This window comes from Panulirus ornatus, chromosome 6 (genome assembly GCF_036320965.1).
Source record: "Panulirus ornatus isolate Po-2019 chromosome 6, ASM3632096v1, whole genome shotgun sequence".
NCBI lineage: Eukaryota > Metazoa > Arthropoda > Malacostraca > Decapoda > Palinuridae > Panulirus > Panulirus ornatus.
The window spans coordinates 977,305-1,000,135 of record NC_092229.1 but is presented as its reverse complement, the minus strand read 5'-3'; the positions used below and the strand labels follow the sequence as shown (position 1 = coordinate 1,000,135).

Genomic DNA, 22,831 nt, shown 5'->3' with positions numbered 1-22,831 from the left:
ACACATTTAGGCACCCCACTCTGAGCCTTCGAGGAGGATGATCACTCCCCGCGTGACTCCTTCTGTTTCCCATTTTAGAAAGTTAATACAAGGATTTTTTTACTGCATAGATTTTGTTTGTTGGAATTATAGATTATGATCATTGATATAGGAAGTAATATGTAATTGCTTGAAATTGTATATATGTATGACAGAATCTCTTCAGTCGCCTGTTTGGTGAGGTGGTATCTGCAACTCTGTATGACAGAGGCTGTTCTCCAGATGGCAAACCTGTACCTAAATATGGATTTGTTATATTCCACAATGCTGAAGACTGCTCAAAAGCCCTCTCTGCAGGGGTAAGTTGGATAAATGCAGAATTCTCACTTCATCATGGTTCATGAAATTAACGAAGTGTTTCAGATTATTGCAATAAGCGATATTAAGATTTTTTACATGTATGTTCCTGTAGAGTAAGTTTCATTTTGGTTGACAAAAATTAACTGATGTTCTGTGGTCACACAAAGTTCGAAAGTTCATTACATAATTGACTACGTTTTTCCAGCCTATAAGAGTGGGTAATCATGTGATTACCATCCAAGCAAAAGAAAATAAAAAGGCAACAAAACCTACCTGCCTAGCCGGTAGTGGTGCTATAATTGATCCAAGTGGTGGCAGTAGTTCCTCTGCTTATGGACTAAGTGATATCTCCCTAAATGCTGGTGCTGAGGTCAATAAGTCAGCTGTTAATACATTGACCAAACCAACACTACACCAGCCTGCCACAAATACCAAACCTGAATTCCAGGTGAGTCATAAAATGTTTTATTCTATAACCTCTTTGCAGTTACACTTTTTACAACTAATGAATGCCTGTTGGATATTTAAGAAAAGAATTACAAAGAAAATGCTATATGAATTCAGCTAACTTCAAATTGGATTCAGAAAATGAATGAAAAAACTCAAGAGGAGTAAGATATTCTTGCTAGATAAACAATAGGCTGGAATTACTAAAGGAGTGTTTGAAGGAATAGTAGTTCCAAAAATATATGGTTGCAAGGAATGGGCTATAGATAGGATTGTACAGAGGAGGGTGGATGTGTAGGAAATGAAATGTTTGAGGACATTGTGTGGTGTGAGGTGATTTGATCAAGTAAGTAATGAGAGGATAAGAGAGATGTGTGGAAATAAAAATAGTGAGGTTGAGAGACCAGAAGAGGATGTGTTGAAATGGTTTGGACATATGTAGAGAATGACTGAGGAAAGATCGACAAAGAGGATATATGTGTCAGAGGTGGAGGGAACAAGGAGAAGCAGGCGACCAAATTGGAGGTGAAAGGATGGGGTGAAAAAGATTTTGAGCAATCAGAACTGAACATACAGGATTATGAGAGGTATGCAAGGAAGAGTGAATTGGAATAGTGTGGTACACCAGGTTCGATGTGCTGTCAGTGGACTGAACCAAGGCATGTGAAGCATCTGGGATAAATCATGAAAAGGTCTGTGGGGCCTAGATGTGAATAGGGAGCTGTGGTTTCAGTGCTTTACACATGACAGCTAGAGATTGAGTGTAAATGAATGTGGTCTTTTTTGTCTGTTTTCCTGGTGCTACCTCACCGATGCAGGGGGTGGCCATGTAGATTCTTATGGGGTGGGGTGGCACCGGGAATGGATGAAGGCAAGCGAGTATGAATATGTACATGTGTATATATGTATATAGCTGTGTATGCGTATGTATATGTATATATGTGTGTATATGTTGATATGAGAAAGGTGGGAGGTGGGCACATTAGAGAGGGTAGTGAGTGGTGGGATGAAGAAGTAAGAATCTTAGTGCAAGAGAAGAGAGAGGCATTTGGAAGTAGTGCAAATGACTGGGAGATGTTTAAAAGAAAGAAGCAGAAATTCAAGAGAGGTGCAAGGGGTGAAAAAGAGGGCAAATGAGAGTTGGGATGAGAGAGTATCATTGAATTTTAGGGAGAATAAGATGTTTAGGAAGGAGGTAAATAAAGTGCGAAAGACAAGAGAACAAATGGGAACAGTGGTGAAAGGGGCTAATGGGGAGGTAAAAACAAGAAGTGGTGAAGGGAGAAGGAGGATGGAGTGAGTATTTTGAAGGTTTGTTGAATGTGTTTGATGGTAGAGTGGCAAATATAGGGTGTTTGGTTCGAGGTGGTATGCAAAGTGAGAGAGTCAGGGAGAATGATTTGGTAAATAGAGATGAGGTAGTGTAAGCTTTGCGTAAGATGAAGGATGGCAAGGCAGCAGGTTTGGATGGTATTCCAGTGGAATGTATTAAAAAAGGGCTGACTGTGTTGTTGACTAGTTGGTAAAGATATTCACTGTATGTATGGTTTCATGGTCAAAGGCCTGTGAATTGGCAGAATGTTTGCATAGTGCCCTTGTACAAAGGCAAAGGGGATGAAGGTGAATGTTCAAATTACAGAGGTATAAGTTTGTTGAGTATTCCTAGGAAATTGTATGGGAGGGTATTGAAATGGTGAAGGCATGTACAGAGCATCAGATTGGGGAAGAGCAGTGTGGTTTCAGAAGTGGTAGAGGATGTGTGGATCAGATGTTTGCTCTGAAGAATGTATGTAAAAAATACTTAGAAAAACAAATTATTTTTTTTTTCGCTGTCTCCCGCGTTTGCGAGGTAGCGCAAGGAAACAGACGAAAGAAATGGCCCAACCCACCCCCATACACATGTATGTACATACACGTCCACACACGCAAATATACATACCGACACAGCTTTCCATGGTTTACCCCAGACGCTTCACATGCCCTGATTCAATCCACTGACAGCACGTCAACCCCGGTATACTACATCGATCCAATTCACTCTATTCCTTGCCCGCCTTTCACCCTCCTGCATGTTCAGGCCCTGATCACTCAAAATCTTTTTCACTCCATCTTTCCACCTCCAATTTGGTCTCCCACTTCTCCTCGTTCCCTCCACCTCCGACACATATATCCTCTTGGTCAATCTTTCCTCACTCATTCTCTCCATGTGCCCAAACCATTTCAAAACACCCTCTTCTGCTCTCTCAACCACACTCTTTTTATTTCCACACATTTCTCTTACCCTTACATTACTTACTCGATCAAACCACCTCACACCACACATTGTCCTCAGACATCTCATTTCCAGCACATCCACCCTCCTGCACACAACTCTATCCATAGCCCACGCCTCGCAACCATACAACATTGTTGGAACCACTATTCCTTCAAACATACCCATTTTTGCTTTCCGAGATAATGTTCTCGACTTCCACACATTCTTCAAGGCTCCAAGGATTTTCGCCCCCTCCCCCACCCTATGATGCACTTCCGCTTCCATGTTTCCATCCGCTGCCAGATCCACTCCCAGATATCTAAAACACTTTACTTCCTCCAGTTTTTCTCCATTCAAACTTACCTCCCAATTGACTTGACCCTCAACCCTACTGTACCCAATAACCTTGCTCTTATTTACATTTACTCTTAAATTTCTTCTTTCACACACTTTACCAAACTCAGTCACCAGCTTCTGCAGTTTCTCACATGAATCAGCCACCAGCGCTGTATCATCAGCGAACAACAACTGACTCACTTCCCAAGCTCTCTCATCCACAACAGACTTCATTCTTGCCCCTCTTTCCAAAACTCTTGCATTCACCTCCCTAACATCCCCATCCATAAACAAATTAAACAACCATGGAGACATCACACACCCGTGCCGCAAACCTACATTCACTGAGAACCAATCACTTTCCTCTCTTCCTACACGTACACATGCCTTACATCCTCGATAAAAACTTTTCACTGCTTCTAACAACTTGCCACCCACACCATATATTCTTAATACCTTCCACAGAGCATCTCTATCAACTCTATCATATGCCTTTTCCAGATCCATAAATGCTACATACAAATCCATTTGCTTTTCTAAGTATTTCTCACATAAATTATTCAAAGCAAACACCTGATCCACACATCCTCTACCACTTCTGAAACCACACTGCTCTTCCCCAATCTGATGCTCTGTACATGCCTTCACCCTCTCAATCAATACCCTCCCATATAATTTACCAGGAATACTCAACAAACTTATATCTCTGTAATTTGAGCACTCACTCTTATCCCCTTTGCCTTTGTACAATGGCACTATGCACGCATTCCGCCAATCCTCAGGCACCTCACCATGAGTCATACATACATTAAATAACCTTACCAACCAGTCAACAATACAGTCACCCCCATTTTTAATAAATTCCACTGCAATACCATCCAAACCTGCTGCCTTGCTGGCTTTCATCTTCCGCAAAGCTTTTACTACCTCTTCTCTGTTTACCAAATCATTTTCCCCAACCCTCTCACTTTGCACACCACCTCGACCAAGACACCCTATATCTGCCACTCTATCATCAAACACATTCAACAAACCTTCAAAATTATTTCTATGTAGCATTTATGGATCTGTAGAAGGTATATGACCGGGTTGATAGAGATGCTCTGTAGAAGGTATTAAGAGTAAATGGTGTGGGAGGTAAGTTGCTAGAAGCAGTGAAAAGTTTTTATCAAGGATGTAAGGCATGTGTACGAGTAGTAAGAGAGGAAAGTGATTGATTCCCAGTGAATGGCAGTTTTCAGCAGGGGTGCGTGATGTTTCCATGGTTGTTAATTTGTTTATGGATGGGGTTGTTATGAAGGTGAATGCAATAGTTTTGGAGAAAATGGCAAATATGCAGTCTGTTGTGGGTGAGAGGGCGTGGGAAGTGAGTCAGTTGTTGTTCACTGATGATACAGCGCTGGTGGCTGATTTGGTTGAGAAACTGCAGAAGCTGGTGACTGAGTTTGGTAAAGTGTGTGAAAGAAGAAAGCTGAGAGTAGAAGTGAGTAAGAGCAAGGTTAATAGGTTCAGTAGGGTTGAGGTTCAAGTTGATTGGGAGGTAAGTTTGAATGGAGAAAAACTGGAGGAAGTGAAGTGTTTTAGATATGTAGGAGTGAATTTGGCAGCGGATGGAACCATGGAAGCAGAAGTGAGTCACAGGGTAGGTGAAGGCGCGAACGTTCTGGGAGCATTGAAGAATGTGTGGAAGGCGAGAATGTTATCTCGAGGAGCAAAAATGGGTATGTTTGAAGGAATAGTGGTTCCAATAATGTATAATGGTTGTAAGGCATGGGCTATAGATGGAGTTGTGCGGAGGGTGGATGTGTTGGAAATGAAATATTTTAGGACAGTATATGGTGTGAGGTGGTTTGATCAAGTAAGTAATGAAAGGGTAAGAGAGATGTGTGGTAATAAAAACAGTGTGGTTGAGAGAGCAGAATAGAGTGTATTGAATGGGTTTGGTCACATGGAGAGAATGAGTGAGGAAAGATTGACAAAGGGAATATATGTGTCAGAAGTGGAGGGAACAAGAAGTGGGAGACCAAATTGGAGGTGGAAGGATGGAATGAAAAAGATTTTGAGCAATCAGGGCCTGAACGTACCTCACTAATGCAGGAGACAGCAACTAATTATAATAGATAAAAGAGGATAAGAGTGAGTGCTCAAATTACAGAGGTATAAGTTTGTTGAGTATTCCTGGCAAATTATATGGGAGGGTATTGATTGAGAGGGTGAAGGCATGTACAGAGCATCAGATTGGGGAAGAGCAGTGTGGTTTCACAAGTGGTAGAGGATGTGTGGATCAGGTGTTTGCTTTGAAAAATGTATGTGAGAAATACTTAGAAAAGCAAATGGATTTGTATGTAGCATTTATGGATCTGGAGAAGGCATATGATAGAGTTGATAGAGATGCTCTGTGGAAGGTATTAAGAATATATGGTGTGGGAGGCAAGTTGTTAGAAGCAGTGAAAAGTTTTTATCGAGGATGTAAGGCATGTGTATGTGTAGGAAGAGAGGAAAGTGATTGGTTCTCAGTGAATGTAGGTTTGCGGCAGGGGTGTGTGATGTCTCCATGGTTGTTTAATTTGTTCATGGATGGGGTTGTTAGGGAGGTGAATGCAAGAGTTTTGGAAAGAGGGGCAAGTATGAAGTCTGTTGGGGATGAGAGAGCTTGGGAAGTGAGTCAGTTGTTGTTCGCTGATGATACAGCGCTGGTGGCTGATTCATGTGAGAAACTGCAGAAGCTGGTGACTGAGTTTGGTAAAGTGTGTGAAAGAAGAAAGTTAAGAGTAAATGTAAATAAGAGCAAGGTTATTAGGTACAGTAGGGTTGAGGGTCAAGTCAATTGGGAGGTGAGTTTGAATGGAGAAAAACTGGAGGAAGTGAAGTGTTTTAGATATCTGGGAGTGGATCTGGCAGCGGATGGAACCATGGAAGCGGAAGTGGATCATAGGGTGGGGGAGGGGGCGAAAATTCTGGGAGCCTTGAAGAATGTGTGGAAGTCGAGAACATTATCTCGGAAAGCAAAAATGGGTATGTTTGAAGGAATAGTGGTTCCAACAATGTTGTATGGTTGCGAGGCGTGGATTATGGATAGAGTTGTGCGCAGGAGGATGGATGTGCTGGAAATGAGATGTTTGAGGACAATGTGTGGTGTGAGGTGGTTTGGTCGAGTAAGTAACGTAAGGGTAAGAGAGATGTGTGGAAATAAAAAGAGCGTGGTTGAGAGAGCAGAAGAGGGTGTTTTGAAATGGTTTGGTCACATGGAGAGAATGAGTGAGGAAAGATTGACCAAGAGGATATATGTGTCGGAGGTGGAGGGAACGAGGAGAAGAGGGAGACCAAATTGGAGGTGGAAAGATGGAGTGAAAAAGATTTTGTGTGATCAGGGCCTGAACATGCAGGAGGGTGAAAGGAGGGCAAGGAACAGAGTGAATTGGAGCGATGTGGTATACCGGGGTTGACGTGATGTCAGTGGATTGAATCAAGGCATGTGAAGCGTCTGGGGTAAACCATGGAAAGCTGTGTAGGTATGTATATTTGCGTGTGTGTGGACGTGTGTATATACATGTGTATGGGGTGGGTTGGGCCATTTCTTTCGTCTGTTTCCTTGCACTACCTCGCAAACGCGGAAGACAGCGACAAAGCAAAAAAAAAAAAAAAAAAAAAAAATGAATGTTGATATGTATGTGTATGATTGTGTGTATATTTAAGTGTGTACATGAGTGAATGGGTCTTTCTTTGTCTGTTTCCTGGCGGTATCTCGCTGACACAGGAAACCGTGATCAAGTATAATAAATGAATCAATAAATTTTTGTTTGAATGGCTTTTAGAGAAGCAATACATTCTATGTTTAAAAAACATATACTTATTGGGTTACCATTGATATGATATCTACCTTATCAGAAAAATGCAACTGTTGGTCTCCTTGTTCCTGTGATTGTTTCGTGTTAAGTAAAATGTTGGCACAGGACATTTTCTTAACACATAAGAAGTTTTGCTTCTATGTGTCACATTCCACATATGGATCTAGGTGTTCCTAGTCTTTATCCTTCTTTTGAAAATTTCATAGTATGAGAATTCTTCCATTGTCCCATATAGCTTATCATGCTTCTCCCTGTGCTAATATGATTTTGCCCTAATTATTGCTGAATATTTGATCAAGTTCATGGTATTAGTTAAGAGGATTATGAAATATCAAAGTTGTTAAGCAGGCTTTTCAAACATGTATGTTTTCTGTGACATATTGTGTGAAAGGATCATAATCAACCAGTAATATGGGAGTATTAAGCTGTATGAGATGTTGGGCATGGGAAAGCTAGGTAAAGCAGTGGCATTTCCCGAGGCAGTCTTGAACTCAAGTGTATCGAGAGAAATTATGCAGTAAAAACTCTTACAGCTGTCCATATTTCATTATCCTGTATGGCGCAGTTGAGTTTTCCTGGATGTTATGTCACTCATACTGAGCTAGTGGAAGATGTCTAAAGAGAACTTTGGTAGATACCCATAAAGATTCAGCCTTAACAAGGCACCACTCATGCCCAGCATCGTTGTCTATGCTGCCAGTCTTGGCAGTGCTATTGACTGGCAAGGGCTGTCCAGCACCCAGGGAAGGTGTTACAGTGCTAGTCTCAGTGTCCTTTTGGAAGTGTTGCCTGTACATGCTGCTAGCAGCCATCCACATGTGGAGGAGATCCATAGAGGCTTGGCTGTCTTCCCATGGCTAGTCTGATGAGGTGTCTGTCCAACACATCTGGCTAAGCAGCACCGTTCCCAACTCATAAGTGCTCATGAGAATCATCATACATTGTCATTATGTATCTTTGTTTATGAGTTATGAAATATAGCACACAATGATGAATGAACTGTAAAGAGCACCAAAAAATTATAGGACTGTATTTAAATGGATGCTAAGTATTCTTGTTTTGCCAGATCATAAGCACTCAATGAAAACATTATATTTGTCATTATTTGTCTCTGCTTATGCATTAAGATACATAATAAACACTTACATAGCATATCTTGATATTATAATTTCCATTAATTACCTAGATTATGTTGGAAACACAGTAGAAAGAGAAAAGAGAAATAAATGAATCATTACATGGGTGGCAGCAGTTAGCTCACTGGGTCATTGTTTATGCATGAAGTATCAGCTTCCCACCACATGGAGGCAGCATCTTATGGAACGCTGGCATCATTTTCTGGTTAGGGGAGAGTCATTACATTGCAAGATACATACATACTGTATTTTGATCGGTGGACTAAAGTTATATTTTACAATGAAAGAGAATTAGATTTCAGCTGAAATTTATAGTCGAAGGGTTAAAGGTAAAGGAGAATACATTGTTGGGTTGTTTGATTTCCCTTTAGTGGGGCATTTCCTATCTTTCACTTAATACGATCACAAGTATGTGTCCATTACTCATACATTATTACAGTACGAAATTGTCCCTTCAGTGTTTATTTCCTCTTTTCCTTTCTTTACTCTATCTTGTTAACATTACCCCATTTGTATTCATATAATTGCAGTAGGGTATGTATGTCCATTCTTCATGCATTGTTAAAGTACAAAAATTTCCCTTCAGCTTTTATTTCCTATTATGCTTTTTTTCTTGTCTATCTTGTTATCTTTTCCTCATTTGTATTCAAATGATTGCTGTAGGGTGTACTGATGATGATATTTTGTGTCTTCACAACAGAACCTTATAAGTAACAACTCTGTTGGAGCTATTGGTACCTTGCTTCGTATGTTGGTCCATCCTCAGCCAAGACAGGCTACAAACTCTTCCAAGGTGTAAGTTGTATTATTTACCAGTTTAGTAGACAGCTGTTTTATAGGAATGTCAGTATGTTTAATATTTCAGATTTTGGAAGCTAAGCAGTGTACGAAAGTCATGTTATCAAACATCGAAAATCGTCTCAGGGATAAATATTATCCTTTGAATACAATAAGAGTTTAAATGTGTATGAGTTGATTCTGTAAAGATGGTAGTATATTTCAATAGAAATATATCATGTACTGTTCTCTTTGTGCAAAGTATTAATACAGTTATATAAACACCCAGCCTCCCACAACATATATTCTTAATACCTTCCACACAGCGTCTCTATGAACTCAATCATATGCCTTCTCCAGATCCATAAATGCTACGTACAAATCCATTTTTTTTCTAAGTATTTCTCACATACATTCTTCAAAGCAAACACCTGGTCCACACATCATCTACCACTTCTGAATCCACACTGCTCTTCCCCAATCTGATGCTTTACATGCCTTGACCCTCTCAGTCAATACCCTCCTGTATGATTTCCCAGGAATACTCAACAAACTTATACCTCTGTAATTTGAGCACTCGCCTTTATCCCCTCTGCCTTTTTTCAATGGCACTATTCATGCATTCCGCCAATCCTCAGGCACCTCACCATGAGCCATACATACATTAAATATCCTTACCAACCAGTGAACAACACAGTCTCACCCCCTTTTTTAATAAATTCCTCTGCAATACCATCCAAACCCGCTGCCTTGCCGGCTTTCATCTTCCGCAAAGCTTTCTCTACCTCTTCTCTGCTTACCAAACCTGTTTATAAGAAGCAGTGAAAAGTTTTTATCATGAATGTAAAGCATGTGTACAAGTAAGAAGAGAGGAAAGTGATTGGTTCTCAGTGAATGTCAGTTTGTGGCAGGGGTGTATGATGTCTCCATGGTTGTTTAATTTGTCTGTGGATTGGGTTGTTAGGGAGGTGAATGCAGGAGTTTTGGAGAGAGGGGCAAGTATGCAGTCTGTTGTGGATGAGAGGGCTTGGGAAGTGGGTCAGTTGTTCGCTGATGATATAGCGCCGGTGGCTGATTTGGTTAAGAAACTACAGAAGCTGGTGACTGACTTTGGTAAAGTGTGTGAAAGAAGAAAGCTGAGAGTAAATGTGAATAAGAGCAAGGTTATTAGGTACAGTAGGGTTGAGGGACAAGTCAGTTAGGAGGTAAGTTTGAATGGAGAAAAACTGGAGGAAGTGAAGTGTTTTAGATATCTGGGAGTGGATTTGGCAGCGTATGGAACCATGGAAGCGGAAGTGAGTCACAGGGTGGGGGAGGGGGCAAAAGTTCTGGTAGCGTTGAAAAATGTGCGGAGGGCGAGAGCATTTTCTTGGAAAGCAAAAATGGGTATGTTTGAAGGAATAATGATTCCAACAACGTTATATGGTTGAGAGGTGTGGGCTATAGATAGGGTTGTGTGGAGGAGGGCGGGGATGTGTTGGAAATGAGATGTTTGAGGACAATATGTGGTGTGAGGTGGTTTGATTGAGTAAGTAATGAAAGGCCATGAGAGATGTTTGGTAATAAAAAGAGTGTGGTTGAGAGAGCAGAAGAGGGTGTATTGGTTTGGTCACATGGAGAGAATGACTGAGGAAAGATTGACAGAGAAGATATATGAGTCAGGTGGAGGGAACGAGGAGAAGTGGGAGACCAAACTGGAGGTGGAAGGATGGAGTGAAAAAGATTTCGAGCGATCGGGGCCTAAACATGCAGGAGGGTGAAAGTTGTGCAAGGAATAGAGTGAATTGGAACGATGTGGTATACCAGGATCAACTTGCTGTCAATGGATTGAGCCAGGGCATGTAAAGTGTCTGGGGTAAACCATGGAAAGTTTTGTGGGGCCTGGATGTGGAAAGGGAGCTGTGGTTTCAGTGCATTATACATGACATTTAGAGACTGAGTGTGAACAAATGTGGCCTTTGTTGTCTTTCCTAGCTCTACCTCGCGTGCATGTGGGGGGTTAGGGTTGTCATTTCATGGTGACGGGAATGAATGGAGGCAGCTAGTATGAATTATGTGCACATATATATATGTATATGCCTATGTATGTATATATGTGTATACGTTGAAATGTATAGGTATCGTATATATGCGTGTGTGGACGTGTATGTGGGTGGGTTGGGCCATTCTTTTGTCTGTTTCCTTGCACTAACTTGCTAATGCGGGAGACAGCAACAAAGTATTATAGAAAAAAGAAGAATAAACACCCAGTTTGTAGTGCTTTGTGCTGACTGTTCAAGCCATCTGATCATCTTTCTGTTATATCTGCTCAATGTCTTTGGTTTGTTTGGACCATTTTATCTGTTAATATAGAATGAATATTACTGACTACAGGGACACTGTGAGTGATTAGGAGATATACAAGAGGAAGGAGTAGAAGGGAAAAAGTAAGATGTAGGGGCTAGAAAGAGTGCAAATGAGAGTTAGTGTGAGAGAGTATTGGCAGACTTCAAGAAGATGAAAATGTTTTAAGATGGATAGAAAAATAAGAGTGCAGATGTGATAATTGGTGAAGGGAGCAGATTAAAAAGTTGCAACAGGCAAAGAAAAGGTGAAGAGGAGATAAAGTGAGCCTTTGGAAGGACTGTTGGAAGTGTTTGATGATAAGATGGCAGATGTTGGGTGTTTGGAATATGGAAGTAGCAAAGCGAGAGAGTCATGGGAAGTAGTTTGGTGAAAAGAGAAGATGTGATGAATGCCTTAGGTAAAATGAAGTGTGGCAAAGCAGCTGGAGTGGATGGGATTGCAATCGAATTTCTGAAGGGGTGTCAGTTTTATTAATTGGTTAGTTAAGATTTTTGGTGCATCTATGGCTTAGGATGAGATGCCATAGGATTAACAGACAATATGGTTAGTGCCATAAAATAAAGGATAAGGGACAAAAGCAGTGTTTGAATTGTGGAGGCATAAGTTTGTTGAGTGTACATGGTAAGTTGTATGGATGAGTGGTGATTAAGAGGATGGTGGCATACACAAAGCATCAGACTGGGGAGGAACAGTGTGATTTCAGGAGAGTTAGAGGACGTATGGATTAGATGTTTCCTTTAATAATTTTTTGAAAAGTACAGAAACTTAAGGATTTGTATGTGGCATTTATGGATCTGGAAAGCGTATTTAAAGAGTGTTAGGGATATTTTGTCAAAGGTGTTAAAATCAAAGGTGGTAAGAATATATGCTTTGGAAAGAAAGCTACACATTCAGCTTTTCTTCAAAATACTCACTCAACCTCTTCTTAACCTCATTTCTGCCTGTTACCACTTCTTTATTTGCCCCTTTCTGCTTTTTACCACTTCTTATTTGTCTTTGTGCTCTTTGTTTTTCTAACTATTAATCTCTTTCCAAAACATTTTCTCGTTCTCCCTGAAGTTTGCTGGTTCTTGCATGTAACTCTCAATTGCCCTCGTTTTCAGTCCCTGAACCCTCATGCTCATTTCTCTTATATGTCTCCCAATCACTTCCACTCCTTCCCTGCAGATATCACCCATACATATGATAGAGTTGATAGAGATGCTCTGTGGAAGGTATTAAGAATATATGGTGTGGGAGGAAAGTTGTTAGAAGCAGTGAAAAGTTTTTATCGAGGATGTAAGGCATGTGTACGTGTAGGAAGAGAGGAAAGTGATTGGTTCTCAGTGAATGTAGGTTTGCGGCAGGGGTGTGTGATGTCTCCATGGTTGTTTAATTTGTTTATGGATGGGGTTGTTAGGGAGGTGAATGCAAGAGTTTTGGAAAGAGGGGCAAGTATGAAGTCTGTTGGGGATGAGAGAGCTTGGGAAGTGAGTCAGTTGTTGTTCGCTGATGATACAGCGCTGGTGGCTGATTCATGTGAGAAACTGCAGAAGCTGGTGACTGAATTTGGTAAAGTGTGTGGAAGAAGAAAGTTAAGAGTAAATGTGAATAAGAGCAAGGTTATTAGGTACAGTAGGGTTGAGGGTCAAGTCAATTGGTAGGTGAGTTTGAATGGAGAAAAACTGGAGGAAGTGAAGTGTTTTAGATATCTGGGAGTGGATCTGGCAGCAGATGGAACCATGGAAGCGGAAGTGGATCATAGGGTGGGGGAGGGGGCGAAAATTCTGGGGGCCTTGAAGAATGTGTGGAAGTCGAGAACATTATCTCGGAAAGCAAAAATGGGTATGTTTGAAGGAATAGTGGTTCCAACAATGTTGTATGGTTGCGAGGCGTGGGCTATGGATAGAGTTGTGCGCAGGAGGATGGATGTGCTGGAAATGAGACGTTTGAGGACAATGTGTGGTGTGAGGTGGTTTGATCGAGTGAGTAACGTAAGGGTAAGAGAGATGTGTGGAAATAAAAAGAGCGTGGTTGAGAGAGCAGAAGAGGGTGTTTTGAAGTGGTTTGGGCACATGGAGAGAATGAGTGAGGAAAGATTGACCAAGAGGATATATGTGTCGGAGGTGGAGGGAACGAGGAGAAGAGGGAGACCAAATTGGAGGTGGAAAGATGGAGTGAAAAAGATTTTGTGTGATCGGGGCCTGAACATGCAGGAGGGTGAAAGGAGGGCAAGGAATAGAGTGAATTGGAGCAATGTGGTATACCGGGGTTGACGTGCTGTCAGTGGATTGAATCAAGGCATGTGAAGCGTCTGGGGTAAACCATGGAAAGCTGTGTAGGTATGTATATTTGCGTGTGTGGACGTATGTATATACATGTGTATGGGGCGGGGTTGGGCCATTTCTTTCGTCTGTTTCCTTGCGCTACCTCGCAAACGCGGGAGACCGACAAAGTATAATGAAAAAATAAAAATAAATATTTCTTTTATCTTTCACTAACAAAATAACTTCGTAATCCTACACATCACTACCCTTTCTCACCTGCCAACATCCCACTTTCCGCATGCCAAACATCTCTCTCGCATGTAAGCTATGCATTCCAGAATACCTCCCATTCCTCACACACCTGTAGCCTCTTTTGCTATCATGTTTTGCCATTTTACACTCAATTTCTCTTGTTATCTCTTTACAGAAGCCTCTTTAACAAGTTCACTTACTGTCACACCTTCTTCCCATTCTTCTCGTTTCCTAATTTCGTAAAGCCTTTATAAAATCTAACTCTTGCCTCTACCAAGTAGTGATTGGACATCCCACCACATGATCCTCTTTGTATATGCACATCCAAGAGTCTTTCCACTGCACACTTATCAGATAGTGCTTAGTCCAGTAATGCCTGCTTTTCATTACCTCAGTGCTTCCATTTATGCTAATGCATCTCATTTGTAAACCAGGTATTCCCAATTACCAATCCTTTTTCATCTTAAAACTCCACAAGCCATTCTCAGTTTTACTCTATACAGCACTGGGTACCCCATGCCCCTAGTTTTACCCCAACTACCACATTACCTACTTTCTCGTTCAAATCTCCCATCACTAATACTGTCCCATTCATCAGAACTGCTGACACACTCACTCAGTTCCCAAAGCTCTTCTTATTTTTCTCCTTTCTGGTTTCATAAGCACAAATGGTCAGACACCTCTAACACCGGACATCAGTCCTTAGACCAGGGGTCGGCAACCTTTTTGCCTCCGCAGTCCAGGTTGCATATTAACGAGTGGACATTGGGCCTGACTAATGTCATGAAAAGCTTGAAATATGGGAATTATCCATTTGAATACATCTAGTCATATTTTGCTTATAATCAATGAATAACGTATGCTAGAAAATTATTTGTGCTTCACCAAGGTTGTCAATTAGTAATAACTAAAACTCAGTTTAGTTGCAGTTCATTTCGGTCAAGGTATCTTTTGATTCTTTTAGAACACAAAGAACCTTTAGAAAACAGAAAGTATGAAAATGATGCATTGAATGGTGGTAAATTAGGTATAATAAAAGAGAAAATCAACTAATTATAATGCAAACAGTTGATGAATCAGTATGAAACTTGATGTTGTTTGTTGCTTGAAAACTTATCAATATTGGTTATGAGACTTGTTGATATCAAGAGGAAGACATTATCCTGATGGGTATGAGTCAATCTTGTTCTGAAATGGTTCTTGATGTGTTTCATTTTTGAAAATAATTGCTCACACAGATAAGTGCTGCCAGACAATGATGCCATCTTTTTTTATGTAGTCCACAAACTTAGGATACTTCCCACTTGGATGAATATATTTTCTATGGAAGTCAAACTTTGACACATCTTCAGAATGAGATTTTGATCTCAATATGCCATCACACTTCACCTCAATCAATTCCATTTGAAACATTTCTGATCCAGTGCCCATTTCTACATCAAACACAGTAGCAAACAGCTTGAACTCCTTTGCATGCAAGCGATAATCAGCAGAACAAGATGAAAACTCTTTTCTTAATTCTTGGACAGTATTTACAAAGATGCCTGAATCTTGTTCTTTATTTTTTGAAAAGTGGGAAAATGTGCACAATTTCCTTTCTGAAGTTTGTATACTCACAATTACAGTTTTCTTCCAAAGGCCACAATATAACTATACGTCTCATGTATCAACTGATTTTTTTCTTGAAGTTATAAACTCAAGTTATTGAAATGATATGTATTGTCTACAAGGAAGGCCAGGGTTGCAAGCCAGTCAGGATCATGGAAATGTGAAGCATCCTCATTTTAGCTCTCAAAAAATATTACCCCTCTTCATGCAATGCAAATACTCTTTCCAGCATTAACCCTTGGCCAAGCCAGTGTCCATTGCAGAAATAAGCTAGATCCCCATATTCTGCCTCAGTATCTAACAAAAATTGCTGAAACTGGCAATGATTGAATCCACAAGATAGGATTAGATTCACTGTCTTAAAGAATGTCCATAACATCCTTTAATTTTAGTGGATAATGCAAAGAATTCAACCAGTTTCTGTGTGATTCCAAGGTTATCCATGTGTCCCTGCAGCAGTGCAGTGATGCCTTTATTTTTTCCCCACTATTACTGGTACCTCATTGGTTGTGATGCCAATTAACTTCGACACGTCAAGTTTCATTTCTGACATCATTTTCAACAAAGCTTCATAAATATCTGCAATTTGTTGCAGACATCCCTTAAACAACTTTAACATCTGTTGAGATTTCTTTAACTTGCTCTGCAGTCATTCTTCTAGTCAGGCTAATAGGTGCAAATAAACATTCTATTTCAGGAGAAACAATATCCACTACTGCCAGCAAACATTCTTTGACAAACTCTCCATCTGTAAAAGACTTCATCATCTCTGCAATAAGTTTTGCGACTTCATAGCTTGCATGAGTTTTTTCTTCATTTTTCTGCTTTTCTTGGCAGAAAATGATGTTTGTTTTCCAAAACTAGCCTTCAGTCACTCAACTTCATCTTTCCTCGCTTGCCTAGTAAACTTATTAAAATGTCTCGTATTGTCACGTGATATTTGCCACCTTCTTCACAGGAACATTTTCTAGGCAAATGATACAAACTGGTTTCCCAGCATACTCAATGAAGTAGTAATTTAGTGTCCAAGTGACTTGGAAACTTTAGCATTCAGCATCTTCCTTCTGGAATTTTTCATTCATTCCCATTGGAATTTTTTTTTTTTTTTCGCTGTCTCCTGCGTTTGCGAGGTAGCACAAGGAAACAGACAAAAGAGATGGCCCAACCCACCCCCATACACATGTATATACATACGTCCACACACGCAAATATACATACCTACACAGCTTTCCATGTTTTACCCCAGACGCTTCACATGCCCTGATTCAATCCACTGACAGCACGTCAACCCCGGTATACCACATCGATCCAATTCACTCTATTCCTTGCCCTCCTTTCACCCTCCTGCATGTTCAGGCCCCGATCACACAAAATCTTTTTCACTCCATCTTTCCACCTCCAATTTGGTCTCCCACTTCTCCTCGTTCCCTCCACCTCCAACACATATATCCTTTTGGTCAATCTTTCTTCACTCACTCTCTCCATGTGCCCAAACCATTTCAAAACACCCTCTTCTGCTCTCTCAACCACGCTCTTTTTATTTCCGCACATCTCTCTTACCCTTACGTTACTTACTCGATCAAACCACCTCACACCACACATTGTCCTCAAACATCTCATTTCCAGCACATCCATCCTCCTGCGCACAACTCTATCCATAGCCCACGCCTCGCAACCATACAACATTGTTGGAACCACTATTCCTTCAAACATACCCATTTTTGCTTTCCGAGATAATGTTCTCAACTTCCACACATTCTTCAAGGCTCCCAGGATTTTCGCCCCCTCCCTCACCCTATGATCCACTTCCGCTTCCATGGTTCCATCCGCTGCCAGATCCACTCCCAGATATCTAAAACACTTTACTTCCTCCAGTTTTTCTCCATTCAAACTTACCTCCCAATTGACTTGACCCTCAACCCTACTGTACCTAATTACCTTGCTCTTATTCACATTTACTCTTAACTTTCTTCTTTCACACACTTTACCAAACTCAGTCACCAGCTTCTGCAGTTTCTCACATGAATCAGCCACCAGCGCTGTATCATCAGCGAACAACAACTGACTCACTTCCCAAGCTCTCTCATCCCCAACAGACTTTATACTTGCCCCTCTTTCCAAAACTCTTGCATTCACCTCCCTAACAACCCCATCCATAAACAAATTAAACAACCATGGAGACATCACACACCCCTGCCGCAAACCTACATTCACTGAGAACCAATCACTTTCCTCTCTTCCTACACGTACACATGCCTTACATCGTCGATAAAAACTTTTCACTGCTTCTAACAACTTGCCTCCCACACCATATATTCTTAATACCTTCCACAGAGCATCTCTATCAACTCTATCATATGCCTTCTCCAGATCCATAAATGCTACATACAAATCCATTTGCTTTTCTAAGTATTTCTCACATACATTCTTCAAAGCAAACTCCTGATCCACACATCCTCTACCACTTGTGAAACCACACTGCTCTTCCCCAATCTGATGCTCTGTACATGCCTTCACCCTCTCAATCAATACCCTCCCATATAATTTACCAGGAATACTCAACAAACTTATACCTCTGTAATTTGAGCACTCACTCTTATCCCCTTTGCCTTTGTACAATGGCACTATGCACGCATTCCGCCAATCCTCAGGCACCTCACCATGAGTCATACATACATTAAATAACCTTACCAACCAGTCAACAATACAGTCACCCCCTTTTTTAAAATTCCACTGCAATACCATCCAAACCTGCTGCCTTGCCGGCTTTCATCTTCCGCAAAGCTTTTACTACCTCTTCTCTGTTTACCAAATCATTTTCCCTAACCCTCTCACTTTGCACACCACCTCAACCAAAACACCCTATATCTGCCACTCTATCATCAAACACATTCAACAAACCTTCAAAATACTCACTCCATCTCTTTCTCACATCACCACTACTTGTTATCACCTCCCCATTTGCGCCCTTCACTGAAGTTCCCATTTGCTCTCTTGTCTTACGCACTTTATTTACCTCCTTCCAGAACATCTTTTTATTCTCCCTAAAATCTAATGATACTCTCTCACCCCAACTCTCATTTGCCCTCTTTTTCACCTCTTGCACCTTTCTCTTGACCTCCTGTCTCTTTCTTTTATACATCTCCCACTCAATTGCATTTTTCCCTGCAAAAATCGTCCAAATGCCTCTCTCTTCTCTTTCACTAATAATCTTATTTCTTCATCCCACCACTCACTACCCTTTCTAATCAACCCACCTCCCACTCTTCTCATGCCACAAGCATCTTTTGTGCAATCCATCACTGATTCCCTAAATACATCCCATTCCTCCCCCACTCCCCTTACTTCCATTGTTCTCACCTTTTTCCATTCTGCACTCAGTCTCTCCTGGTACTTCCTCACACAAGTCTCCTTCCCAAGCTCACTTACTCTCACCACCCTCTTCACCCCAACATTCACTCTTCTTTTCTGAAAACCCATACAAATCTTCACCTTAGCCTCCACAAGATAATGATCAGACATCCCTCCAGTTGCACCTCTCAGCACATTAACATTTTCGTCTTTGATTTTATTTTGAAATGCGAGTTATTCAACAAGTATTGTACCACATGTAATGTGTTTAGTGTAAAGGATCCTATCCCAAAGAAACTCCGTACATGTATTGTCTACAAGTTTTCTTGTGCAGGCCATAGTGCCTGTTGTGTCGGCGAAACATGCTGACATTCCAACACCTGTTGTTCAAGAGCATTTGTTGATGGATAGAAGCTCTCACATTTTCAAACAGCTCCAGAGTTCAGAATTGTGTAAGAACACTTGTTCGGAGGATTGTTTCACAATTCTGGCCTCCGCCCCATCATCATATTAGCTTAGGATTAAAGATGCTATTCATATCGATAAAAAAACTGACTCTTAACAAACAACTTTTTCATGTAAATATAACCCCTTCATTTTGATGTGTAATGCTGTTTTTGCTTTTTCTGCTATTTATTTGACACCATTGTTTTCACTGATTGTAACACTTTTTTTAACACTTCTTTTGTTTGGAACTTTTCTATGTTTTTACTGCCATGTGATGCTTTAAATTCAGTTCATCTTCAGATTTAATTTATACTGAGGATGGTTGTTGTACAGTCGAAACTGGTACTGGTTTAGCAGACACTTCTAGAAATTGAAAGTCGTTATTTTTGTCAAATTTGTTATGTGTAAATATCTGGTTCACATGATAACCTGTTGTTACAGGGAGCATCACTCTGCAGCGAACATAGAAAAGGGGTGATTAGTCCGGAATATTCCTTTCCTATCACTTGCCTATCCACTGTATTAAACCATAAAGGAGGTGACAAAATACATACCTTAATAGAATGAACTATATTTTCTTCTTTGAGCAGATATTTAGCATGGATTTCTCTTTAAAACAATGATGCTGTTTCCATTTACAAATTTGAATGATCCCACCTGAAAACCTGTGCGTGCAAGGAGAGTATCTAATTTCTAATTTGTATTGATAATGAGCATAGTATCGTAATATTTGCTTGCATACCAGTCAAAATCCCTTCGTGGTCCGGATCTAGCCTGTAGGCAATAGGTTGCCTACCCCTGCCTTAGACTCATGCAATCCCACAACTCCCCCTTAAGCAGGAGTGCTGCCCCTTTCTTGGCTCTTGCCCTCACACTAACCAAGGACTTGCCCCTAAGACATACCCAAACCATTCTTCCCCCTTCCCCTGTAGTTTTGTGTCACTCAGATCTATAACACCCACACACACAACACACACACACACACACACACACACACACACACACACACACACACACACACACACATATACACATACACATACATACCCTGTAAAGTGAAAGTCATGCACAGAATAGAGTGCAGAATATCGTATACCTTATCCAGATCCATAATTGCCACATACAAATCCATCTTTTTTTTTTTCAAGTACTTCTCACGCACATTCTTTAAAGGAAACAACTGATCCACACATCCTCTACCAATTCTGAAACCATTCTCTCTCTCTCTCTCTCTCTCTCTCTCTCTCTCTCTCTCTCTCTCTCTCTCTCTCTCTCTCTCTCTCTCTCTCTCTCTCTCTCTCTCTCTCTCTCTCTCTCTCTCTCTCTCTCTCTCTCTCTCTCTCTCTCTCTCTCTCTCTCTCTCTCTCTCTCTCTCTCTCTCTCTCTCTCTCTCTCTCTCTCTCTCTCTCTCTCTCTCTCTCTCTCTCTCTCTCTCTCTCTCTCTCTCTCTCTCTCTCTCTCTCTCTCTCTCTCTCTCTCTCTCTCTCTCTCTCTCTCTCTCTCTCTCTCTCTCTCTCTCTCTCTCTCTCTCTCTCTCTCTCTCTCTCTCTCTCTCTCTCTCTCTCTCTCTCTCTCTCTCTCTCTCTCTCTCTCTCTCTCTCTCTCTCTCTCTCTCTCTCTCTCTCTCTCTCTCTCTCTCTCTCTCTCTCTCTCTCTCTCTCTCTCTCTCTCTCTCTCTCTCTCTCTCTCTCTCTCTCTCTCTCTCTCTCTCTCTCTCTCTCTCTCTCTCTCTCTCTCTCTCTCTCTCTCTCTCTCTCTCTCTCTCTCTCTCTCTCTCTCTCTCTCTCTCTCTCTCTCTCTCTCTCTCTCTCTCTCTCTCTCTCTCTCTCTCTCTCTCTCTCTCTCTCTCTCTCTCTCTCTCTCTCTCTCTCTCTCTCTCTCTCTCTCTCTCTCTCTCTCTCTCCTCTCTCTCTCTCTCTCTCTCTCTCTCTCTCTCTCTCTCTCTCTCTCTCTCTCTCTCTCTCTCTCTCTCTCTCTCTCTCTCTCTCTCTCTCTCTCTCTCTCTCTCTCTCTCTCTCTCTCTCTCTCTCTCTCTCTCTCTCTCTCTCTCTCTCTCTCTCTCTCTCTCTCTCTCTCTCTCTCTCTCTCTCTCTCTCTCTCTCTCTCTCTCTCTCTCTCTCTCTCTGTCTCTCTCTCTCTCTCTCAATCTCTCTCTCTCTCTCTCTCTCTCTCTCTCTCTCTCTCTCTCTCTCTCTCTCTGTATAAGACTTCACCCTCTCAATCAATACCCTCCCACATAACTTACCAGGTATACTGAACAAACTGATACCTCTGTCTTTATACAGTGGCTCTGTACCTACATTCTGCAAATCCTCAGGCACCTCACCATGATCCATACATACATTGAATATCCTTACCAACCAATCAACAACACAGTCACTCCCTTTCTAAATAATTTCAACAGCAATACCATCCCCTCCAATGGCTTTGCCACATTTCATCTCGCAAGGCTTTCACCACCTATTCTCTGTTCACCAAACCACCCTCCATGACTCTCTCACTTTGTACTCCATCCTAACCAAAACACCCTACATCTTTGTCTCTGTTATCAAACACATTTAACAATCCTTTAGAGTATTCTCCCCATCTCCTCACTTCATTAATACCTGTTATCACTTCCCCCTTTGCTCTTTTCACTGCTTTTTACATTTTTTCTCTTGTCTTTTGCACATCATTTACCTCCTTCCAAACATATTTTTATCCTTAAAGTTTAATGATACCCTTTCAATCCAACACTCAGTTGCCCTGTTTTTCAACCCCTTCACCTACTGCTCTCTGTTATACATCTCCCAATCATTTGCACACCTTCCCTGTAAGTACTGCCCAAACACCTCTTTTCTCTTTCAGTAGTAACTTTACTTCATCATTCCACCACTCACTACCCTTTCTAATCTGCCTACCTCCCACCTTTTTCATCCCATGTGCATCTCTTGCACATGACATCACACCCACTCCCTTCGCTTCCTTCCACACCCACTCCCTTCGCTTCATTCATTCTCACCTTTTGCCATTACACACTCATTCTCTGCTGGTATTTCTTCACACAAGTCCTTTACAAGCTCACTTACTCTCACCACTCTCCTTCCTGTCATTGTCTCCTATTTTTCATAAACCTCTACAAATCTTCACCCTTGCCTCCACAAGATACTGACCAGACATCCCACCAGCTTCCCCTCTTGTCACATTTACATCCAAAAGTCTCTCTGTTACATGCCTACCAATTAGTATGTAATCTAATAATGACTTTTGACTATCTCTCCTACTCATTTACATATACTTGTGTATATCCCTGAGTGTGAATGAATGTGGCCTTTGTTGTCTTTCCTAGTGCTACTTCGCACGCATGAGAGGGGGAGGGGGGTGCCATTTCATGTGTGGCAGGGTGGCAGCGGGAATGGATGAAGGCAGCACATATGAATGTGTACATTTTTATATATGTATATG

The 22,831-nt window shown here is 41.2% G+C and overlaps 1 protein-coding gene across 1 annotated transcript in view; it reads left to right on the top strand.

Moving 5' to 3' along the window:
• Positions 1 to 22,831, top strand: part of LOC139749260 (uncharacterized) — a 481,728-nt gene that overhangs the window by 376,376 nt on the left and 82,521 nt on the right. The window contains exons 38-40 of the mRNA XM_071662996.1: positions 195 to 338; positions 545 to 787; positions 9,061 to 9,155. Of these exons, the coding sequence (XP_071519097.1) occupies positions 195 to 338; positions 545 to 787; positions 9,061 to 9,155 (482 nt within the window). The remainder of the gene's footprint in view (positions 1 to 194; positions 339 to 544; positions 788 to 9,060; positions 9,156 to 22,831) is intronic.